The sequence below is a fragment of the Eptatretus burgeri genome, chromosome 11 (genome assembly GCF_056783735.1).
Source record: "Eptatretus burgeri isolate ZD-2024b chromosome 11, Ebu_testis_v1, whole genome shotgun sequence".
In the NCBI taxonomy this organism is placed as follows: Eukaryota; Metazoa; Chordata; class Myxini; order Myxiniformes; family Myxinidae; genus Eptatretus; species Eptatretus burgeri.
In genome coordinates this window covers 32,339,375-32,362,790 of record NC_140971.1, presented here as the reverse complement: position 1 = coordinate 32,362,790, position 23,416 = coordinate 32,339,375, and the positions used below count along the sequence as shown (strand labels likewise).

At 43.8% G+C, this 23,416-nt stretch overlaps 2 protein-coding genes across 7 annotated transcripts in view; one reads left to right on the top strand and one right to left on the bottom strand.

The window, feature by feature from the left end:
• The window catches only part of FOCAD (focadhesin), a 174,669-nt gene extending 170,682 nt beyond the window's left edge, over positions 1-3,987 (top strand). For all 5 annotated transcript variants that reach the window (XM_085845794.1, XM_085845795.1, XM_085845791.1 and 2 more), the window contains one exon: positions 3,735-3,987. In XM_085845794.1, coding sequence (XP_085701920.1) covers positions 3,735-3,808 — 74 coding nt within the window. In that variant the 3' untranslated portion in view covers positions 3,809-3,987. The remainder of the gene's footprint in view (positions 1-3,734) is intronic.
• A 487-nt stretch (positions 3,988-4,474) lies between these two features.
• The window catches only part of ICE2 (interactor of little elongation complex ELL subunit 2), a 45,516-nt gene continuing 26,574 nt past the window's right edge, over positions 4,475-23,416 (bottom strand). Inside the window, exons 9-16 of one of the 2 annotated variants that reach the window (XM_085845797.1) lie at positions 19,934-21,245; positions 19,628-19,803; positions 19,394-19,526; positions 14,542-14,632; positions 14,290-14,340; positions 13,947-14,193; positions 12,712-12,865; positions 4,475-8,548 (exon numbers count right to left, since the gene is read on the bottom strand). In XM_085845797.1, coding sequence (XP_085701923.1) covers positions 12,743-12,865; positions 13,947-14,193; positions 14,290-14,340; positions 14,542-14,632; positions 19,394-19,526; positions 19,628-19,803; positions 19,934-21,245 — 2,133 coding nt within the window. In that variant the 3' untranslated portion in view covers positions 4,475-8,548; positions 12,712-12,742. Of the gene's footprint in view, positions 8,549-12,635; positions 12,866-13,946; positions 14,194-14,289; positions 14,341-14,541; positions 14,633-19,393; positions 19,527-19,627; positions 19,804-19,933; positions 21,246-23,416 lie in introns of those variants that run through there. The other variant, XM_085845796.1, reaches the window with a different exon arrangement.

Genomic DNA, 23,416 nt, shown 5'->3' with positions numbered 1-23,416 from the left:
TTATCTGCATAAAAGACAGCTGTCCACACTCAATCAATCAGACTCCAACCTCTGCACAATGGGCAAGACCAGAGAGCTGTCTAAGGACATCAGGGACAAAATTGTAGACTTGCACAAGGCTGGGATGGGCTACAGGACAATAGGCAAGCAGCTTGGTGAGAAGGCAACAACTGTTGGTGCAATTATTAGAAAATGGAAGAAGTTCAAGATAACAGTCAATCTCCCTCGGTCTGGGGCTCCATGCAAGATCTCACCTCGTGGAGTCTCAATGATCATGCCAAAGGTGAGGGATCAGCCCAGAACTACATGGCAGGACCTGGTCAATGACCTGAAGAGAGCTGGGACCACAGTATCAAATAAAACCATAAGTAACATACTACGCCGTCATGCATTAAAATCCTGCAGCACACGCAAAGTCCCTCTGCTCAAGCCAGCGCATGTCCACGCCCGTCTGAAGTTTGCCAATGACCATCTGGATGATCCAGAGGAGGAATGGGAGAAGGTCATGTGGTCTGATGAGACCAAAATAGAGCTTTTTGGTTTTAACTCCACTCGCTGTGTTTGAAGGAAGAAGAAGGATGAGTACAACCCCAAGAACACCATCCCAACCGTGAAGCATGGAGGTGGAAACATCATTGTTTGGGGATGCTTTTCTGCAAACGGGACAGGACGACTGCACCGTATTGAGGGGAGGATGGATGGGGCCATGTATCGCGAGATCTTGCCCAACAACCTCCTTCCATCAACAAGAGCATTGAAGATGGGGCGTGGCTGGGTCTTCCAGCATGACAACGACCCGAAACACACAGCCAGGGCAACTAAGGAGTGGCTCCGTAAGAAGCATCTCAAGGTCCTGGAGTGGCCTAGCCAGTCTCCAGACCTGAACCCAACAGAAAATCTTTGGAGGGAGCTGAAAGTCTGTGTTGCCCAGCGACAGCCCCGAAACCTGAAGGATCTGGAGACGATCTGCATGGAGGAGTGGGCCAAAATCCCTGCTGCAGTCTGTGGAAACCTGGTTAAGAACTACAGGAAACGTCTGATCTCTAGAATTGCAAACAAACGTTTCTGTACCAAATATTAAGTTCTGTTTTTCTGATGTATCAAATACTTATTTCATGCAATAAAATGCAAATTAATTGTTCAAAAATCATACAATGTGATTTTCAGGATTTTTGTTTTAGATTCCGTCTTTCACAGTTGAAGTGTACCTATGATAAAAATTACAGACCTCTACGTGCTTTGTAAGTGGGAAAACCTGCAAAATCGGCAGTGTATCAAATACTTGTTCTCCCCAATATATATATATATATATATATATATATATATATATATATATATATATATATATATATATATATATATATATATATATATATATATATATATATATATATATATATATATATATCTTTCACCTTAATGTACGAAACCTTCTCAACAATGGTTTCTCTCCAATGTTGGAAGGCTCACTTGAATATGTTTCTTGTCTTCATCAAACGGGGTGAGAGGTACGGCAAAAGATCTGAGATCAAAGCCCATCAATGCAAACAAGGGCAAATTACATCGTCAGGTGCACAATTGGTTTCAAACTGTGAATGAGCAAAACTCAAAAATGAATGGGGTGTGCATAAAAAGTCCAGGCATGATGGACCAAATGGTCTCCTCCCATCCAAGTACATAGTTCTCTTGTATAACTGTTTAGATACACTTCCGTTTCATCAGAAATAACAATTTTGTGAGCGAGGCCGGTTATAAAGAGTTTTATTGTTCGTCTCTCGTAAGTATTTCTGTCTTCCAATCAAAACTATTTAGAGAAACAAAAAGTATCTTGGACACGAATGACACAGGTTCCTTTTTTGCGGCCGAAGTTTTTGAAAGGATGGCCAAGAGGTATGCACACTAGCACAGGTTAGAATCCCGTCCCAGCTATAAATTGTCATCCCAGTGTTTCACAGGCAGGGTGATTCTTCAATGTGTGCCGTCCCTCGGATGGACGTTAAACTGGCGTCCTATCTGCCGGCATTAGCTGGTGGATGTTACAGATCCCACGTTGTCCCTTGCGAAGTGTCGGCGAGCTATTGGTACCATGAACAAATTCCAGTCCTGAGTTCCTGAGTCAGAATGGCGACCCATCCAGGATTGTAGTGCTGCTTTGGCAGCACAGATGCTCTGCATAAGGCATGGTAGATGATATTTCAAAAACCTGATGAAGTGATTTTTGAGTGTTCATGTGAGGGAGAGCAAATCTTTTATCAGCACTTGTGAACAATTGTTAATGGACTTTCAAACAAACCTGCATAATGGACTATCTGGCACCACCATGTTGTTGTTTTGACTCGCTGTGCACGTTTTTGTACATTTGATGGTCCGTGTTTTGATTGGACACAGCTGAGGTTATGTATGTTATGGATCTACTGTTTGGAAACGTTCTGGGCTGAAAGGGTCAAAACCTCTGAAAAATGGAGCCCAGCTGATTATTTCAGCAGTCGGAAAATCTATCAAATGCTCACAACTTGATCATATTCTTACGTTAGGTAAACAACAAAAGGTTAAGTCGAGTATAGGGTGTTGTAGAATTCAAGTAATTTACAACATCCTTTAAATGTTAAGACGATGCTTTAGAAATAGCCACGACTGTTGAATAAATCATTTGATTTGTGAGGCACAGCTTTATGGGAACCAAGCTGGTTTTTGAGGGGAGGTGTGCACGTGTTTGTTTGTTGCTGTGGTTAAACCGATGTAAAGACATGAACTAGTCTCTATATAGTACATCCTCAAACACATTTGGAAAGTACACAAACGCATGCACATTTTCACATTTGTTACAATACCTTAAATAAATGTTCTAAAAAGAACTTTTCCCATCATGCCCCAGTGCTACTGTCCATTCACTCCCTCCAATTGTGTTCAGAATCTCGTCTGCTCTTGATGCTTGTACAAAAGGAATAAATATACAACTACTACATTTATATGCAGCACAAAGCTGTGGGGTCGTTTCGTTGGCTGAGGGCACAGCTGTGCCGCTGACACAGTGCCCTCTGCTGGTTAGGAAGGAATTTGTAATTTGTGGATGGTGCCGGCGATGGCTTGCCCACTCTTCATGAAGAACACCATGAGATCTTTAACGTCCACCAACCAATGTTGGTAGATAGGGCACCAAGTTTAACGGACGGCACACACTGATGAAACACCGGGACGGCGGTTTATAGCTGGCTCGAAGAAACGATTTGTAGACTGGGATTTTAAAGTTCTCGCACCCACACGTGTGCATTTGTTCATTCCTTCGTGGTCACTCCATAATGGCACCTCATTCCAGTAATATGCCTGGTGTTGACTAAATGGTGAGGGTGGTGGGCCTGGGATCTTATGATCCTGAGTTCAACCCCCACTCGGCTGTTGAATTAATATCACGTGGGGTTGACTCTGCTTGTCATCCTTCCGAGGTCGGCAAAATGAGTGCCAGCTTGCTGGTATACTGTGTCGGAGTGACGACCCATCCAGGATTGTGTCCAATAGCTAAGGAGACTGCTTTGGCAGCAACAACACTCTGCACAGAGTATGGTCCCAATGGATGGATGGATTCCGGTAGTATAGCTGTGCCCCAGAAAGTCAAATGCCTCTACACTTTTTTTTATTATTTTAAAATTCAATCCGTTTTAAGCATGAACTACGGAGGTAAGACTGAGAGGTTGCAAAAAGATTCACATTTTGTTCCTGTCCAAATCGCCCCACAGCTGGATTACTGTCACTGCGTGGCCTACCTGAATTTCATCAAACTCCTGTGTGGAGCCGAGCTTTTGGGTGGTGAAGATTTGGAGAGACTGGGCTTACATGTTGTGCACAGGTTCAAGGACTTCCCCCTCTGACTTAACACCTTTTCCACAATATGTTATTTGAGCAAACATTTGAGCCTAACATGGAAAGAAGCACTTTAACGATTGATGAGTTTATCCTCATGCTCTATTAAAACAGCTGTATCTCCATTGATGGATGTTTATGACTTCAAATTTTATTTTGCAGTTGTGTCGTGGTTTACCATGATAGTGAATCTCTTAAACAAACTGACCTCTTGTGACAGGGAATTTTGGGAATCCAGGTGTGAAGGCCTGAGGGATATTTTATGGATCATTGCGTTCGGCAGCTAATTAAATGCTTTACAGAGACCCAACTCCAGAGCTGGATATTTCAATGTTTTTAGACTCTTGTTGCCCTCGCCGAAGGAGAGGGTCTTGCATTTGGGTCCATTTGTCTATTTGTTTGTCCGCACAGAACTTCCGCGTTTTTCTCCGCAACCGCATGTCAGATTGAGACAAAATTTTCACCACAGGTGTGACTAATGTAGAATGTTTTAATGATACTTCTGACATCACAGGTAACGTGGTGTGGCAGCCATGTTGGAAAAACAGAAAAAAACTTTTGACTTCTATCTCTGAAACCGCACCAAAGAAAAAATTGAAACTTGGCACACGGCAAGTACTCCTCAAGGGGAATGTGCAATTTTTAATGATGTCATAATAGCATATGTAGAACACCTGATCAGCATAAAAAATTTTGTGGGTCATCTAGGGATAAAACCTCAACTCAGATTCTGCAACCGGTCCAGACGATATCAGCCCATTATCAGACGAAAAACCTGCTCCTCTGCTCTTGCTCACCCCTTCTCTGTTCTATTCGCCCTCTCATTTGCTCAAGGTCATCTGCCATCTGCTTGGAAATCAGCAAACATTACCACCCTGCATAAAAAGATGCAAAAACAGTCCCCTGCAACTGCAGGCCAATCAGCCTTCTCCCAATCTGGAAGGTAATGGAATCCATCATCGCTACAGACCTTAAATCCTTCCTCTTCTCCAATGGCTGGATTTCAGATCATCAATTTGGATTCAGACCAGGTCACTCTACCCTGGATATGCTGCTTCTGCTCTCCCAACAATGGATGGAGGTCCTCAATGCCAGACATTAAATCAGCCATATCCCGAGACAAATCGTGTGCTTTTGACATGATTTGGCACCCTGCGCTGCTCATCAAACTCTCTTCCTATGGTATCCAAGGCCATCTCCACTCATGGCTCGCAGACTTCCTCTCCTGTCGGAGCCAACGTGTAGCTCAAAATGGAGTTTTTCCATCCCCTCTTCCTGTCCAGGCTGGAGTTCCTCAAAGCAGCGTTCTGGGCTCTGTTCTTTTTCTAGTTTTCATCAATGATCTCTCCGACTGTTTGAAAAATCCCCTTTATCTCTTTGCTGATGACTCCACCCTCTGCCGTACCAGCTCTCATCCCTCAGATCGGCAAGTAGCATCTTCTTCGCTCTCTGCCGATCTGGATAAAAAGACGAACTCGTCCAACACATGGAACATGTCTTTCTATCCTGACAAATCTCACACTCTCATGATGTCTCTCCGAAAGGACCATCTGGAACCTCCCCCCCCCCATACTTTCTCAACAATCCTCTGGAAGAAGTCCTTTCTTTCAAGCTTCTGGGTCTCACTATCTGCTATGATCTTTCCTGGGAAAGCCACATTTCCAACCTGGCCTCCAAAGCCAGTCGCTGACTGGGAATTCTCCGTCGTGCAAAGTCCTTCCTCGGCCCACCTGAGCTCCTGACCAAATACAAAGCTTTCGTCTGCAGCCTGATGGAGTACTGCTTTCCCTTAAAGGGCTGGTGCTCCTGCCTCTCACCTTTCTCGGCTTCACGCTGTGGAAACCAAGGCATTTAGGATCATTGGTATCTCCCACGATGAGGCTGAGTCTTTGGACCTCTCACTCTCTCACCGCAAGCAGGTCGGTGGTCTTTCTGTCTTCCACCGTCTCCTCTCCGGTCTCGCCCCCCCCCCCTGCTCTGTCTGCAATTTGTCCCCACCATATTTCCGCAGGGTGCTCAAGGTCTGCCAGAAACCCCCTTCTGGTAAAATTACCAAAATCACAAATCACTGCTCACCTTCACTCTTTCATTCCTCTTTTTTTTCCCTCCTTTGGAATAAACTCCCACACTCTTCAATCCCATTCTTTCCTCCAGGTCTTCAAAACAGCTGTTCACCACCACTTATCATCCCCCATCAAAAACCTTGATCTTTTCTACCCCCATGAATCCACCCAAATGCACTTTCTTCAAATTCCCTGCTTTCCTTCCTTGAAGTTCCCTGTTGTGTAAGGTCCTGAAAGTCCCTGTGGTGTCCATATTGTTTACCCCCGTGTTCCCACCCCATCCCTCTCTCCCTTCCACAGATCTCACATCTCTGTTCCCCACTGTTTTGTCTTTCCCTCTCCCACCCCTTTTGCCTCCTGCCCCCCTTTTGTGCATTGGTGCATTGTGTGTTAGCTCTCAAATGAGACTCGACAATGTATACAAAAATAATAATAAAATTTAAAAGGTCAACAGAAAAGAAAAAAAAAAATGACATCATCGGTCACGTGATTCGGCAGCCATGTTGTTTTAAAATAAATAAATAAATCTTTAAAATCTTCTGAAGTGACTGAACAGATCGAGGCGAAACTTTACACGTATGACCGCCTATCCACGAGCAACAAAAGGTTCACACACATTGTAATAGGTCACATAGCAGCCATATTGGATTTACCCGAATACATATAAAAAAATAGTCTTCTCCAGAATGGCTGGACAGATCGACAGGAAGCTTTGCACAAATGTCCCCCAAGCCTTGGGTGTACAAGTTTGTGAAGGAATCAATAAGACACATGGTTTGGCAGCCATATTTGATTAACTGTGTGACACACCAGTCCACAAACGCCACACAAAACAAGTCCTGACAAGGGTCTGCAATCTCTGGTTGATTGCTCTTTTTCCTGTTATTAATGTATTCTTTGTTTGTTTTGTTGTTTTCAGAGAATATCTTTTGTCCATTTCTGGGAAATGGTACTTTGCTTCCAGGAGCAACTTCAAGAGTTGTCATGTACTTGGAAGTAGTGAGACCTTTTATACCCTTTAGACCCCTTCCATCCTTCCAACAGATTAGACAGCTTGGACCCTTGAGCATTCAGACCACTTGGGACTTTTTTTTTTACATGCTTGAGAGATTAGACATTAACTACTATTAGAATGTACCCTTTAGACCATCTAGAACTGTTTAAGCACACACCATGCAAACATCTCTCGTCTTCTTGCAAAACAGACTATACAGCACAGTGAACCCTCAAATATCGTGGGGGTTAGGTTTCTGGAAAATGCCGCGATAGTGGAAACTAAGGGCCAATGGGAAAATGGGTGTTTCGTTCTTGGACTTCGAGAAGATGCAGAGGAAGGTCAGTGGCAGCCAGAAAAAAAAAACATTACAATTGAAATAAACATGTAAAATAAATAAAAGCATGTCGAAAGCCACGATATTTGAGGGTTTACTGAACCTTTGTTTTCAGCGAGTAATGCTCAAACTCAACCCAGGTGGTTGCTCCGCTGGTGTGTATATATGTATATGTATATACATATATACACTGATGAGCCAAAATATCATGACCACCTGCCTAATATGCTGTTGATCCTCCGTGCGCCGCCAAAACAGCGCTGACCCGCCGAAGCATGGACTCTACAAGACCCCTGAAGATGTCCTGTGGTATCTGGCACCAAAACATTAGCAGCAGATCCTTCAAGTCCTGTAAGTTGCGAGGTGGAGCTGCCGTGGATCGGACTTTGTGTATATGTTTATACACAAAGGGCATCGGGCATCGGTCCAGCACATCCCACAGATGCTCAATCGGATTGAGATCTGGAGAATTTGGAGGCCAGGGCAACACCGTGAACACTTCATCATGTTCCTCAAACCATTCCCGAACAATGTGTGCAGTGTGGCATGGCGCATTATCCTACTGAAAGAGGCCACTGCCATCAGGGAATACCATTGCCATGAAGGGGTGTACCAGGTCTGCAACGATGTTTAAGAAGGTGACACGTGTCAAATTGATGTCCACATGAATGGCCGGACCCATGGTTTCCCAGCAGAACATTGCCCAGAGCACCACAGTCCCTCCACCGGCTTGTCATCTTCCCACAGTGCATCCTGGTGCTATCAATTCCCCAGGTAAACAGCGCACATGTACACGGCCATCCACGTGATATAAAAGAAAACGGGACTCATTGGACCAGGCGACCTTCCACTGCTCCAAGGTCCAGTTTCGACGCTCACGTGCCCATTGTAGGCACTTTCGATGGTGGACAGGGGTCATCACGGGCACTCTGACCGCTCTGCGGCTACGCAGCCCCATACGCAGCAGGGTGCGATGCACTATGGATTGTGACACATTCCTCCCATGACCACCATTAAAATTTTCTGTGACTTGTGCCACAGTAGACCTTCTGTCGGTTCAGACCAGACGGAACAGCCTTTGTTGCCCTCGTGCATCGATGAGCCTTGGGCACCCAACACCCTATCGCCAGTTTGTGGTTTGTCCCTCCTCGGCCCACTGTCAGTAGGTACTTACCACTGCTGACCGGGAGCACCCCACAAGCCTTGCCGTTTCAGAGATGCTCTGACCCAGTCGTCTGGCCATAACAATTTGGCCATTGTCAAAGTCGCTCAGGCCTTTACTCCTGCCCATTTCTCCTGCATCCAACACATCAACTTTGAGAACTGACTGTTCACTTGCTGGCTCATACATCCCCCACCCCTTGACAGGTGCCATTGTAACAAGATAATCAATGTTATTCACTTCACCTGTCAGTAGTCATTATGTTTTGGCTCATCAGTGTATATATGTAATCCAGATCTGATAATTGGTACCCAGATTAATCATCCACTTATACCTCAGCTACATTTAATTTACTTCCTCGAATCACAAATTATTTGTTTACCCATTCAATGCATGGATGACAACCATTTTAGGGCATTATTGTTATGCCTCTGCTGACGAAGTTGCCGGAGGCATGTTTTCAGGTTGTCCATCCATGATAGGTTTTCGTTGCCACGATGATGTAAGAATGGCTGAAGGAATCCAAGTCAAACTTGGTGCAAGTATGTATGATGATGTATACACAAACTGATTCGATTATGGGGTTAAAAGGACAAGTCAGGTAAAAATGTGATATTTGAGAACAGCTGAAGGGATTTAAATGAAACTCCGTAAAAGTATTATGATAATGTAATAATGTGGGCAGAGGCATGTCTGGTGACGTGCAAGAGTGCTGTCTTTGTATTGGTATTCAAAGTTGAGGCTCACACAAAAGTCAGATGAAAGAAAGGCAAATGGCAGACAGTGGGACAAGGGAGAAGACGTAACAAACGGAATGAATGATTGTAAAGGAGAGGAGACCAAAACAAAAGCAATAACCTGCAAGTATGAACTTGGATAGGAGAGAATTGTGGGTAGAGATGGTGGTGTGCTGCCTGCTTGAAGCCATGGAGGAATGTGAGATTGGAAACCTCAGAAATATGGCTCCACAAGAGGGACAGAAAGGGGAGATGAGCAGAAAGTCTGGATTTTTGGAATTTAACAAGGAAGAGGTTGCTGGAAGAACATGTGCATCCTTGAACCGGGGAGGGTTGAAATGGCTGAGCGAGCCGTATTGGAATCAAGGTGTAAGGAAAACGGACACCAGTGACTCGTCTGCAGTGGAAGGTCATGTATTTCAGGTTATTTGTGGGAGACACCAATGATGTTGATAGCGTTGGATTCTCCCGCATCCAGGTGTGAGAAGCGGAGGCTTCGGGACCATATGGGAGAGCTGTGTTATATCGAGTCAAATAAAAGCCTGTAGATTCTGCCTCATCACATGACCAGCAACCGGTAATGATGATAGATTGACAGACCGTTAGTAATTCTGAGAAATGCTGCCCCAGTGCTACTTTGATGCAAAGAACAATGCTTATTTTGAATATTCGATTTGTTTGTTAAATTTGCAATAAATCCAAATGTGATGTTTTTCCTTTAATTACTTTGCACAAAAATCTGGCATGCGAAACATTGCTGATGAATAATTATTGGAAGTGAAGGGCCATGACTTCGCGTGGTGGCGTCAATGGCACAAAAAGCCTGATTAGAGTTGTCAGATTGTTTTATCCATCCAGATGCAGCCGCCCCACCCCCCCCCCCCACCCTCTTTCCCAAACGGCATATTGTTTTGATCATTCAAAGTGAAACGTACATATAGTGATCATTCAAAGTGAAACGAAAGTGATTATATATATATATATATATATATATATATATATATATATATATATATATATATATATATATATATATATATATATATATATATATATGTGTGTATATAATATTACCGGGCGTAGTGGCGTGCGCCTGTAATCCGGCTACTCGGAGGCTTAGGTTGGAGGATCGCTTGAGAATGGGAGCTCTGCGCTGGGCCGCGATATGAGAGGGTGTAGGGCAGCCCGGAATCATGGCGAAACCCAATCCTTATCCCTGTGTCATAAGAGGCGACCAGGGTTGCGTCAGGAAGGGCATCCGGTGTAAAACCGATGCCAAATCAGTATGCGGATCATAACGGATGATCCGCTGTGGCAACCCCTAACGGGAGCAGCCGAAAGACGAACAACATATATATACAGTGGAAAATTGATATAACGCTCACCGGTGGGGTCCAAAGCGACGAGGGCGTTATAAATGATGCAGCGCGATACTGATGCATTGAAAAATATTTTATATTACACACAAACCAGAGTCAAAACACGTGGACATGTACGTCCGCCATCTTGGATTGTTGGTGTTGATGACGAAGCGGTCAAGTTATTTTCTTTTCTTTTTTTTTTAAACAAGAAATAAACACAGGAATTGAATGCATATAGAATATATTTTATTTTTTCATGTACAATCGAACATTACTTACAAAATAAAAAATACAAAATGTACATCATCAGATAAATCGGTAAAATATTTTACGCTTCCTTAATCACAAAACGGATACGGAATTTATATCTTGAAGAAATCGGTGATCTTGGTTGGTTTCATGGATGCTCTTGAGAGTCTTCGGGTGTCATCCAGAAGGATTTTAACCTGGTGTATCTTCAAACGAAGATTGGGGCATTCCTGCTCATCCAAGGACTCCAACCAACGAAGACCATAAAGGAAAGACTGTTCACCTTTGGAGTGGAGAGGCTGGGGGAGAGGTTCAACTGGTGCCTCTTCTTCTTCCGACTCCTCTGGGGGTTCCTCTTCCTCTCCAGTTGACAGCTGTTCTTCTCTGAGCAGTTCTTCAGCCAGGTCTCTTTCTTCTTGATCAACCCAGGCCTGCAGAGCATCAAGAGCTGATGCGCCAGGGGCGAGGTTGAGGGCCGTGATGGCAGACCTGCCCACCTCCTCCTTGGAGAACCCATTGAAGTCTTCTTCATTATCAGACTTGGAAGGAACTAGGCCTTTCCTCCAGCAGTTAATGATGGTGTCCTTGGTGACCTTCTCCCAAGTTGGCCCTGCAAACTCCATCGTCTTCTTAACGTCCATGGCCTTGAGGAAGACGGTCATCTCTTTCTGCTCCCTGGCCATAGCTTCGCATAATTGATCTTTGTAGAATAGCTTGAAACAGTTGATGACCCCCTGGTCCAAAGGCTGGATCTTGCTGGTGGTGTTCTTGGGCATAAAGGAAGCGAAGATTTTCCCATCCTTGGACTTTAAGATCTTGATCTTCTTGGCCTGATGAAGGAGGATGGTGCCTGAGATGGGTATGTCAAGCTCTCTAGACTTGCAGAACCAATTGAATAGTTCCTGGTCCAACTCCTGATCCCTCCCAAGCTTGACCCTCTTCCTCTTCATTGGAGTTGACAGTGACGATGAAGCTCTTGATGTTCTCTTCATCCTTCAACCATCCTCTTAGAGTTGAACCGGTGATGCCTGTATCCTTGCTGATGGTCGCTTGAGTTTCACCATTCCATATCCGTTTAATTATGTGTAGCTTCTCCTCTATGGAATAACACTTCCGCTTCGGCATGGCAGCGCTGAACTGAACAGAGCAAACAAAACTAACAAATTTGAAGATTTATCGGCTGGTAGGTGATGAAGATGTCGAAGAACTGGTACAGGAGATGTAACGGGAGCTTAGATTTAAGTTGTTGACAACTCTTCCGAAAGGATGTGGGCGGTAGAGCACGCGAACATTAGTAAATCTTGTGCAGTACAGTACTGTACTGACGTTGTGTACTGTGTTGTATGGTGTTAGAAGAGAACATGAACGTGAGTTACAGGAGATACGGATGCTCTGATGATTTGAATTCAATTGATTTTGTTCATCTCAGCTTCGCCATTTATACGGGAAAGGTGCGAGAAGATGACAGCTCGTGAGTATTTTCACACCACATGTCAACTCAACACAGGACAATGACAGCTTGAATGTTTTTCGCCACTTAGCGCTATTTTGGGCTAACTTTGTCTCTGTTTTCTCACTTTTTTTGCCTTTAAACATGGAATAGTAGTATTTTTGGGGATCCAAGGTGTATGAGCGTTATATCAGTACAAGCGCTATAACGCTTAGCGTTATCTCGATTTTCCACTGTATATATATATATATATGTATGTATGTATGTATGTATGTATGTATGTATGTATATATATATATATATATATATATATATATATATATATATATATATATATATATATATATATATATATATATATATATATATATATATATATATATATTACACACACCTTTCTCCAGTGTAGAAATCAAAAGTCCCAAAATGAATGATTATTTAATGAGTGAATCAATAAACCATTCCTCTCCCCCTCCAATGGTCCCCAAAGGGGCACGTACTTTTCAGGTCATCATGTCTTCTCCATTCGTTTCATTTATTGTTCGGCCCCCTCCCTCGCCTTCTGCCTCTTCTCCTCCCTCCACTCTGGCCTCTCCTCCCTTTTCCCCTTCCACCATCTGTGTTTCCATACATTGACCCCCTGTCACAGTTCATCTGCACACAAAAGGGTGAGAAAGGAATTGGCTACAAGGAGAAAGAGGTTGATTTGTTCGATTTCCCTTCATTATTTGGATTCTGATGATGGGGCAAAATGATAAAGGTAAGTCCCAGCAAACCAAGTACCCAGTCCTTGGGTATGGAAACAATTAATAGCTTGCTCCATTACAACTACGAGTCTCCCCTTGGTGAGATACGAGTATCTCACACAAACAGGTGGAAGACGTGCAATTGTATTTGGGAAAACGAGCTTTCTCGGTCTCAAAATCAAAATCCATCCCAATCCAATGCTCCAAAAGCAAGAGTGTAGCCTCGAAGGTGCTCAAGTATCATACATCATCCCATTTAATGGAACAATACCATTCCTTTTGTGCTGTAAATGTGCATAGGGCTGCCTAGGCCAGTTTAATTGGAAAGGAGTACAGTCCTGGATGGGTCGTTACCCTGAATGATTATTACCCCAGTACATTGGTTACTCATTTCGCCAACATCGGATGGATGACAGGCTGAGCCAACCCCACTCGGTGTTAGTCAATGGTCAACGAAGGCTCAAACTCAGGACCCGAAGGTCCCAAGCCAGCCACCTTAAGCGCCAAGCCAACACCAGGCTCAATTCATTCCCTTTATCCATCCAATCCATTGGGACCATATTCTGTGCAGAGCGTTGGTGCGACCTCAGCAGTCTCCTGGGCTATTGGGCACAATCCTGGACGGGTCACCACTCTGACGCAGGATACCAGCAAGCTGGTACTCATTTTGCTGACTTCAGAAGGATGACAGGCTGAGTCAACTCCACTTGGTGTTAATTTGACGGTCGACAGCAGCTCTAACTCGGGACCCGAAGGTCCCAAGCCAGCCATCTTAACCGCAAAGCCAACACCAGGCTCAATTCATCCCTTTTATAGCTCACCATTATATACATTATGAAGTTTATGTGGAATATTTCATTTTTTTGGACTTGTTATACATTTTAACAATCAAGGAGATGCACAAGTCTGTGTATGGCACAAGCACCTTGTCACGACTCGTGGTGCATTCGGAAACTCATAAATTACCAGCTCATCACTAGATGGCTCACCTGTCTGTCAGGCTGGTTAGGAGGGAATGTACAAGGAACCCATCCCAGTTCCCAATGGTACGGCAGAAGTAACGTCTGGTCCAATGGCACCCAGGGGACTCGGATCAGTGGGTCGTTCGAGTGTTGACTGTGGGCATCATGCAGGTTGTAAGCCGCTCGAGGCACTGTCCCTTCTGGCATTGCTCGGTGTAGCGTCACCGAGATGTTTCCTGGCGAATGACTCAACAGGAAGTCTCCAGAGGAGAGGCTGGGGAGGATTTACAGGTGGTGCATAAGCAGGAAAGCATCTCGATCATGCAAAATCTAATTGTGGAAGTGGTTACCAATGGGGGGGGGGACTCACCTGCAAAGATGCTTTAATATGTGATGCAAAACTCTCAAGGCGGTGTTTGGTCTGTCAGCAGAGAGCACAGTATAAATAAATAAAAGTATGGTTACCTCAATGGGTGTAGTCCTACAAAAATGTCTGCTCAATGCATTATGCTTAACCAGGCCTGAGTCTTGACCCGCACGGAGAATGACAAAAGGCTCATACTGATACTGGAAAAAAATAGTTTGATGAAATCAATAGTTTTCACAGTACAACTCAACTCACACAAACGTCGTGTACTGTGGTGCGGTCCGTTGCTGATGAGGGGGAATTTCCTCCACACGCAGCAGAGCCGAGTTCAAGGCATTGAAGCGCCCTACAAGGCCCACATACAGAGAGCTTGATGTGAGACTACACCCTTCATGCATACATCTGAACTCAACTTTTACTTGCTTCAAGATGTTCAACTTCCACATTCTGTTTTACTTTGATGATTATTTGAGCATAAATGGTCATCATACAAGCACGAAAGTGTTTGGGTTTCAGAAATTGCAACAAAAACAAATAATATTGGATGGTAAACGAAAGGTTGGTTGTCGAAAGGTTCCGCCCACCCCAGCACCCCATTCATTTTCAAATTGATTCGGAACCAAAAACTGGAACCACCCTCCTCCCACCCCGCCCCCAAAACCCGTAAGTGACAGCGACCCTCTGCTGGAGTCCTCGCCTTGGTTTTGGTCGTTCTGTCTTCCCATCATTCAGGTTGTGGTTCAGCATTTCATCACTGTCTGGAGAGGCCAAATCTGCACTCCAACCATGCTGAGACGAGTGCTGCAACAAACTATAGCCAACTCTGCAACCCACAATGGCCTTCTAGCTGTGCTAGCCTTTAAATCATACCCGAGAAGGTAGAGAAAGTTCTGTCCAACACTGACTCTTGATCGGTGATGGACCCAAATGGCATCAGTGCAATTATTCTCAAATCCTGCTGTGCTGCTCTCGCTTCTCCTCCATCTGCACTGCTCAGCCCATCCTTCTCCTTTGGCCACTTTCAATCTGCTTGCAAGACTCCAAACATTGCTCCCATTCACAAAAAGGGTAAAACAACAGATCCTCTTGATTATAGGCCAGTAATCTTACTTCCAAATATAATCAAAGTTTTGGAATCAATCCTTGCTGCAAATGTCAAGTCTATCATGTTTTCAGACTCATATCTGACCATCAGTTTGGATTCCGTCCTAATCTCCTGGATAGGCTGCTGCTCCTCTCTCATAATGGTTGGAGGCCCTGAATCTCCAAGAAAAGACCCATCTCCTTAGTCATTCGATACAGTCTGGCATCCGACCCCACTTGCAAATCTCACTGCCTGCAGCATACAAAAGTCCACCTTCATTCCTGGCTTTATCATTTCCTCAATTGAGACAGTCACGGTGTTGTTATCCTAAATATAATTGACATACCAGTGTTTGTTTGTCGTGCTACTCCTACAGTTCTGGGCCGATTACGTCTAGACTTGCTACGTAGGATCAGCATGACCCCAATTAATGTATAGAGGTGTTTTTATCTTTGCCGGTGGTCTTGTGTGTGTGTGTGTGTGGGGGGGGGAGGGAGGGTGAGAGTCAGTGGACACAAATTCTATATGTAAATGTATATCATTTATGTCATATACAGTAATATGTAGGGTCCGGCGGTATATCGATATACTGGTTCTATCGGTACAATTTTTTCACATCAAGAAACTGGTATTGTAATTTTGAATATACCGGTATACCAGAAAAAAAAACATAACCGGTATATCACCAACAAATCGAAGAAAGTTGTTTCCAATCTTTAAATACCTTACATGATTTTAAAAGCTTTGGTGCACTCAGCGACATCTGGAACAATGGAACGTATGACGTCAAGACGTACCAGGAAGTAGATACAGTAGGTTTGAAGTTTTAACCCTCAGCACCCGAGCACTATACAAGCAATCGCGGTTTTCTTTGCCCTCATGGCTGTTTTTAAAGCGATTGACAATTGGTTATTAACCTCCGCCATCGAACATCGGAGGTTACTGTTTTCACCCCTTTCTGTTTGTTTGTTTGTTTGTTTGTGAACAGTATTACGGAAAAATTCCTCGACGGATTTCGACGAAACTTGGTGGGGGGATTAGGTATGGTCCAAGGATCATGCCATTAGATTTTGGACTTGATACAAAATCCAATATGGCCGCTATGGTGGCCATTTTGAAAAAATATTTGAATTTTTTTTTTTTTGCATTTCTACATGTTTTAAGTAATTTCCAACCCCCACCCCCCAAAAAAAAAAATTGTTGGAGAAAAAAATTTTGCAACTTTTTTTTCAACAAAATTTCGGGGTTTTTTTTTGCATTTCTACATGTTTTAAATGATTTCCAACAAAAAACATGCCAAAATTATAATTGCGGCTGATTTTGGAACTTCAGGTGGATATACCCATGTAAAATCAATTTCTGTCTCAAGGAATCTAGTTATGACGAATGAATTGAGTATGTAAAAGTTAAAAGTAAAATACACCCGTGCGGGAGTGACGGTCATCTCTGTGAGAAAATATATAGCCTCCTGAAGGTAGGGCAGTTTTTGCAAACTTTGAAGTCACGTGATGCGAAAATGAAAGCGAAATTCGAAAATCTGTCCTGACCAAATTTAGATATTGTCCCTTTCATTCATATGCCACAATCAAATTCAAGATTGCTTGAGAAATGTAGGAGGAGATAGATTTTGAAAATCGTCATTTTCGCATTTTTTTGCCAACTTTGAAGTCACGTGACACGAAAGTGAATATCGAAAATCCGGCCCGACAAAATTTAGATATTGTCCCATCGATTCATATGCCACAATCAAATTCAAGATTGCTTGAGAAATGTAGGAGGAGATAGATTTTGAAAATCGTCATATTCGCATGAAAATCGTCATTTTCGCATTTTTTGCCAACCTTGAAGTCACGTGACACGAAAACGAAAGCGAATATCGAAAATTTGGCCCGATCAAAATTTAGATATTGTCCCATAGATTCATTTGCTACAATCAAATTCAAGATCGCTTGAGAAATGGCAGAGGAGATAGAATTAGAAAATCGTCATTTTCGCAACTTCAAAGGCCTCGTGACCTTGACCTTGACCTTCGGTGACCTCGAAAGTCATACCATCGTGTACGTCTCATCGACCTCTATCAGGATCACTAATGACCAGATCTCCCGCTTCAACTTCATTGTGAACGGATGGATGGACGGACGGATCGAAGGACATCGACACCCATATTATTAGGTCATGCTCGAAGAGATGACCTAAAAAGGGAAAGTTGCAAACTATAACTCTGTGAGCACTGTTGACGTCAAATTTAATGAATAGGATATCAGGTTCACTTGAGTGACCGAGCAGTATTGGCGGCGGAGGTTTTGCACTCTACCGAGTGCTCCCCCTCTAGTTTTATATGAATCGGGTGTGCTTTAGATATTCTGTGCCGATGACCGGTATGGTGATCCACGATCGTCATATACCGGCCTGTGCCGATTACCAACACTGATCTCGCTTTGAAACAAAATCATTTTTAATACAAGTTGAAGTTGGAAGTAAAAAAACCGTTATCATGGGGAACATAAGTCCCACGAGAATACTTTGAAAAATTACAATGTCAATGATGTGCACATCGTATATGTATACGTAATGGACCATTACACATTTTTGGAACCTACATTAAAAAAAAATAATAATAATTTTATACCGCTACATCAATAAACACCGGTATGAGCCCACCAATATTGTTACGAACTTGGAAACCTATCGCACACAACATTCAGGTCCTATAGATTAGTTATATCGGTAAGTATGTGTTTTATAGATAGCTTCCTTTCCCTTGTCGAATGGGTAAATAAATGTCCATGCGCTGTGATTTATTTTTATAGTTCGGATTCTTATTGGAAATAAATCAGCACGACAACAGAAACGACCGTAACAACAGTGCTGCAGAGAATGAGAACAACCCTCTGATCCGGGATTCTCCACGGCCCGAGTGGGGGAGGGGGTCGAGCCGGCGGAGGCGAATAAAAGGAAGACAGAAGCTGTTCAAAGAGTGGAGGAGCGGAAGAGCTCCGGACGAAAGAGCAGTTCCCCGACCTAGACATCTCGTCTTGCTGGAGCACTCGTCCCAGGGAGCCTGTCTGGCCGGTCGTGGTCGATGCCGTCCTTATCCTCCTCACCACGAAGGAGAGCTCGAGCGACGCCAGTCCCCGCAGGAACCGCAAGGGTTGCCCGCCGGTGTCCGGGTTCGGCTCGCCTCTCGCCGGAACAACCAGCTTGAAGACCGCACGAGGCGGACAGGTCCAAGATAGATCTCAATGAAGACCATTTGGTCCGGTCATTTTGGGGTATTTGTGTGTGCGCGTGTGTGTCTGGGGCCCCGTCTTTAAGTAGTAAACTGTTAAGTGCCTTTGCTGTATATGCTTGCATTTCTTATATTCGGTTTAGCTCTGCCTTTACGTGCTTCCCAAGTTCCCCCCCCCCCCATTATTGTATAAATAAACCCCATTTGTTCAATGTATCAGCTCGTTAGCATCTATTCTTCCATTAGCTTAGTGTGCTGCGTGTTGGAGAAATAGTAAAAGTGGTTACGGCTGTAAGGGGACATTTGGACCGACGGGACTTTGGTGACCGTCCGCTCAGGTCACACACGGTTCGAGTACGCTGAGCGGCTCGTTCCGTACGGGTGCCGTCGCGGGTGTGAAGACTCGGTAGATCGCCACGTGGTCTCTCAGTATTTTTAAAATTAGCGAATAACCCTGTACCACGTGGTGGAAATATTGACCCTTCACGGTCCAAAAAGGGACCCGTACTCCTCGGACTTTTCCAAAGAAGTACGATCTGAATTCTGGGCGATCGGTCGAGCTGACGTTGCAGCTCCATCTCGCGGTCATGCTCGCGGCCGACGCCCGGCCCCGCAACGATATATCAATATCAGAAAGAAAAAAACGATACCGATGGAGCTGAGTAATATGCATTCATATCCATGAGATACAACCACCACTGAATCCAGATCGTATGGTCTGTGTGAGTTTTGGTTGTATGAAGTAAGGTTGTGCATCATACTACATATGAGACAAATTGCTGCATGTCACCTACCCAGGAAGCAGCAGCTGCGGCTGTTCAGGATATTCTGTACCCAAAGCCAGCAGGCCTCACTGCCTGTCATCTCCTCCAGCCCCAAGAATGGCTGGTACTCCATCTTAGCCAAAACACTCACAGGAAAGTGTTGCTGTTGTAGACAAGACCATCCATAGGCAGATATTTGAGACTGGCACATTGAAAACATCCAGAACCAATAACATGGCACAGTATAATCCAAGCACACCGCACCTTGCCATAACCCGTGTTCTTCCTGGGTTTTGTCTGGGCTTTGTGGATCTGCAACCGCACGAGGAGGGGCAGCTCGCCGAGGCTGAACAGCTTGTAGACAGCATTTCCTTGGCCAACAAACGGCGCTTGGAAATCCACAGGATGCTCCTCTTGACTCAGCAATTCCCTGGAAAACACTTGCAGGCAAGACAAAAGGGGCCAAGTCAAATTCCACTTTGGAGAAACTTTCAATAGAAGACAAGGAGATTGAAAATGGAAAAGGAGAACAACCTAGTTTTCTGGAGGTGACGTTCTCTAAATACGTACCTGGTTTGTACGGCGTTGCCAGAGTGCCCATTCCTCCTGTGCTGTCAATGCATTGATGAAGGGACGTTCCTTGTGTGCTGGCTGTCCGTGGGCTACCGCACTGGGTCGTGTTAGCTCTTGAGGGAAGAGGTACATTCGAAGGTACTTTATTCTCCAACATTTGCATTTGCATTTGGAGGATTTGCCCGACAGGATCCAGCGCGTCACTTCGTTTTACTTTTTGCTTTTTGCCGCTCGGGGAACCAGCTGGGCTTGCATTTGCACCTTGTCTAACTTCATCTTCTGATTTGACTCCGCCGGTACAGGTTTGATTGTTGTCGGCTCCGGCACAACCGGTGATTATTTCTTTTGCAATTATCTCTTTCCCGCTTGCTTTCTCCGCCATTGTTTCTTCCTTTATAACAGCTTTTCCCGCTAAGATTTCCTCCGCAACACACTCTTCCTCCGAAATGGTTTCCTCAATGTACATTTGCTCTGATACCGTTTCTCCCTCCACAAACCTTTCCTTCTTTATATGCACTATCTTCGCCATGATTTTATCATTTCCAACCATTTCTTTTTCAGAGTTTTCCTCCTCCACTTGCTCTTCCTCTTCTGTAATTTCCACATCTAAATGTGCTTTATTTCCTGCGGTTGTTTCCTTTGTACTAATTTCAGTCACGATTTCCTCTCCTGTAGTCATATCTTTTCCAAAGATCGTCTCCTTGATATCTACATTTTCACGTCTTGCCTCTTGCTTTATACATTCTTTGGCTGTCGTCCCTTCTTTAATTTCCATTCCATCTGTTTCCTCCTCTTTCTTTGTGGTTTGCACTGCTACGTTCTGCATCAATGTAGCTTCTTTTATATTCACTATGTGCTTCTTACCTTGGTTATTGCGTTCGGATTTGTCGTCAATTATCAGTTCAGACTCGCTGGAAGAAGATGCTGGCTCTTCAAAGACTACTGAAGAAACTGGTTGATCGGTGGAGTGTGAGTCTGGAGCTCGTAATGGGCTACCACCGATGCCAACTAGATCTGCCTCACCATGGTCTTCATCTTCTCCGGAGTCAAAGCCAAAGAGCGAACACATCTGGTAGTTCATATTTACAGGCTTGTGCTCTGCCTGCACAGATGTTGAATCATCGGCAAACTCCTTTTGTGACCGGTATTCACTGGGAATATCGTGCGGTAGTGGAGCCTTCCTAATGACGTCTGTGGTGCTTCCAAAGGTTTCGATATCTGTATAATCATCCAAAAGATCTCCATCTGACTGGACCTGTGGTCTTGCTCGATGCATCCCTCCTCGTGTGGTTTGCTTGCGACTGGACCACTGCACACCCCAAGAACAAATTGCTTGTGAATCTCACAATTTAGATTTGCAACAGAAAAAAACACAAACAAGCAATCAAAACCAAAGGAACGGTTTATAAAAGTTTTGAAGGTGCACATGCAAACCACAACCACATTACAGCTGGCAAGTTGTAGAATACGCAAACATATATTGTAACAACACAGCCAGGTGTTTGGAAATCGACACGAGAAGAGAGCCGTTTGTCTGTGTGCCTGTGTTGCCATTTTTCTCAGAGATTGTTGAACGGATCTTCGTCAAGCTTTCAGGGGATTGTCAGTGAGTGCCAGGGAGTGTTTGAGGAAAAAACAAATTTCGGAAAGAAAAAAATAATAATAAAGTTCGTTTTTTTTTATTTTTTTTTAATCGCTCTTAGGGGCCGAAGCCTTTTTGGTTAATGACAGTTATATTCAAGTACACATACGTACAAGCAATTACAAAAACAATTACCAGACATTTAAATATAAATAAACCTCTTCTGGAAGCGGTCCAAGTTAGTGGTACGTCGTCGTCTTTTTCCTGAATGGCACCATATTTATATATCGGGGTCAAACTTAACACAGAAACATCAACTGTACATTAACAAGTATCCATTCGACGAATAACATCAAATTCCACTTCTAAGGTAACACATTTACAATGCGTCTTCGCCAATAATCTACAGGGTGTTTACAAAGTCCTGTTACGCCCTCCGCAGGACCTGATGAATGAATATTATGAACACACAGGAGTTATAAATGTAACCTATGAATATACAAAACTATTAGTCATAAAAACCAAAATATTAACATTATATATACTAGTACGTGCCCGTAAAAAAAAAATATATATATATATATATATATATATATATATATATTCAAACCCCGAGCAACAAACAACAACCACACAGGCCGTTTCTTCGCTCTCGCGTGCCCATACATGCGTGGCCCGGAAGTTCACATATTATTCACAGTTACGATTATTCGCAATTTAGTTTTAATACCCAATTATTCAATTAGCGCCAACGTATTTTACCTTTTCGCAATGTCGTGGCAAGGAAAAACAAAAAGAGAAGAGAGAGAAAAAAAATTTACTTCCTGGTTCGGAGCATACCAGCACTCTGATGTTACCGAAATTTATACACCGTCTAATATGAAAACGATCATAACTTGGGGCATTGTGTTTATCTATAAATGCGCATAAGAAATCGAGAAATTATTAGAATACACGAAGTCATCACTATCCGGAAGTCCGTACGTTGTAACCCGTAATGGCGAACGCGGCTGAGCTTCCCTTCCCCATCGGCCACGCCCACGCAACAACATGTCTTGTCATTGGTTTGGGAAATAAATGGCCATAACTTGGGAAGCACTTGTCCAATTAATATCAAACCTTGAAAAGGCACATCCTCAGGTCCCCAGCAATATACCTGGCAAGTTTCAATTAGATCGGACCAGTGGTTGTTGAGAAACAGTGGTCACAGACACACACAGACATTGCTGGAATTATATATATATATATATATATATATATATATATATATATATATATATATATATATATATATATATATATATATACATACACACAAAACGTACCAGGCAGGGTACATGATGATGATGGAGGGGGTGGAGGAGAGGGGATGGGGGGGGTGGAGGAGAGGGGATGGTGGGGGGTGAGATGGGGTAATAGGACTTTGACCACCCAGTACAGTGCAGTACATTTCTCTATGTGCGAACTTGATTTTGCGATCTCTTGGTTTCGGGTCTTTTGGCCACTTGACTCGCAATTCCACGGGGTCTCCGCAAATCTCACGGGATTGTGAGTTGGACAGGCGACCGTGACGGGCCATTTTAAAATCTCTCGATAGTGCCTCAGCCTTTGTAGCTATGTGAAAGGTAATATTAAATGATCTGTGACCACATTCCTTAGTGGGTGTCGGGAAGTTTTTTTAGGCCTCCACAAAAATATACCGGGCAACACCGAGTACCCCTACTCATGGTATCGTGAAAAGAGCAGAAAAATAGGCCTCCACAAAAATATACCGGGCAACACCGAGTACCCCTACTCGTGGTATCGTGAAAAGAGCAGAAAAATAGGCCTCCACAAAAATATACCGGGCAACACCGAGTACCCCTACTCATGGTATCGTGAAAAGAGCAGAAAAATAG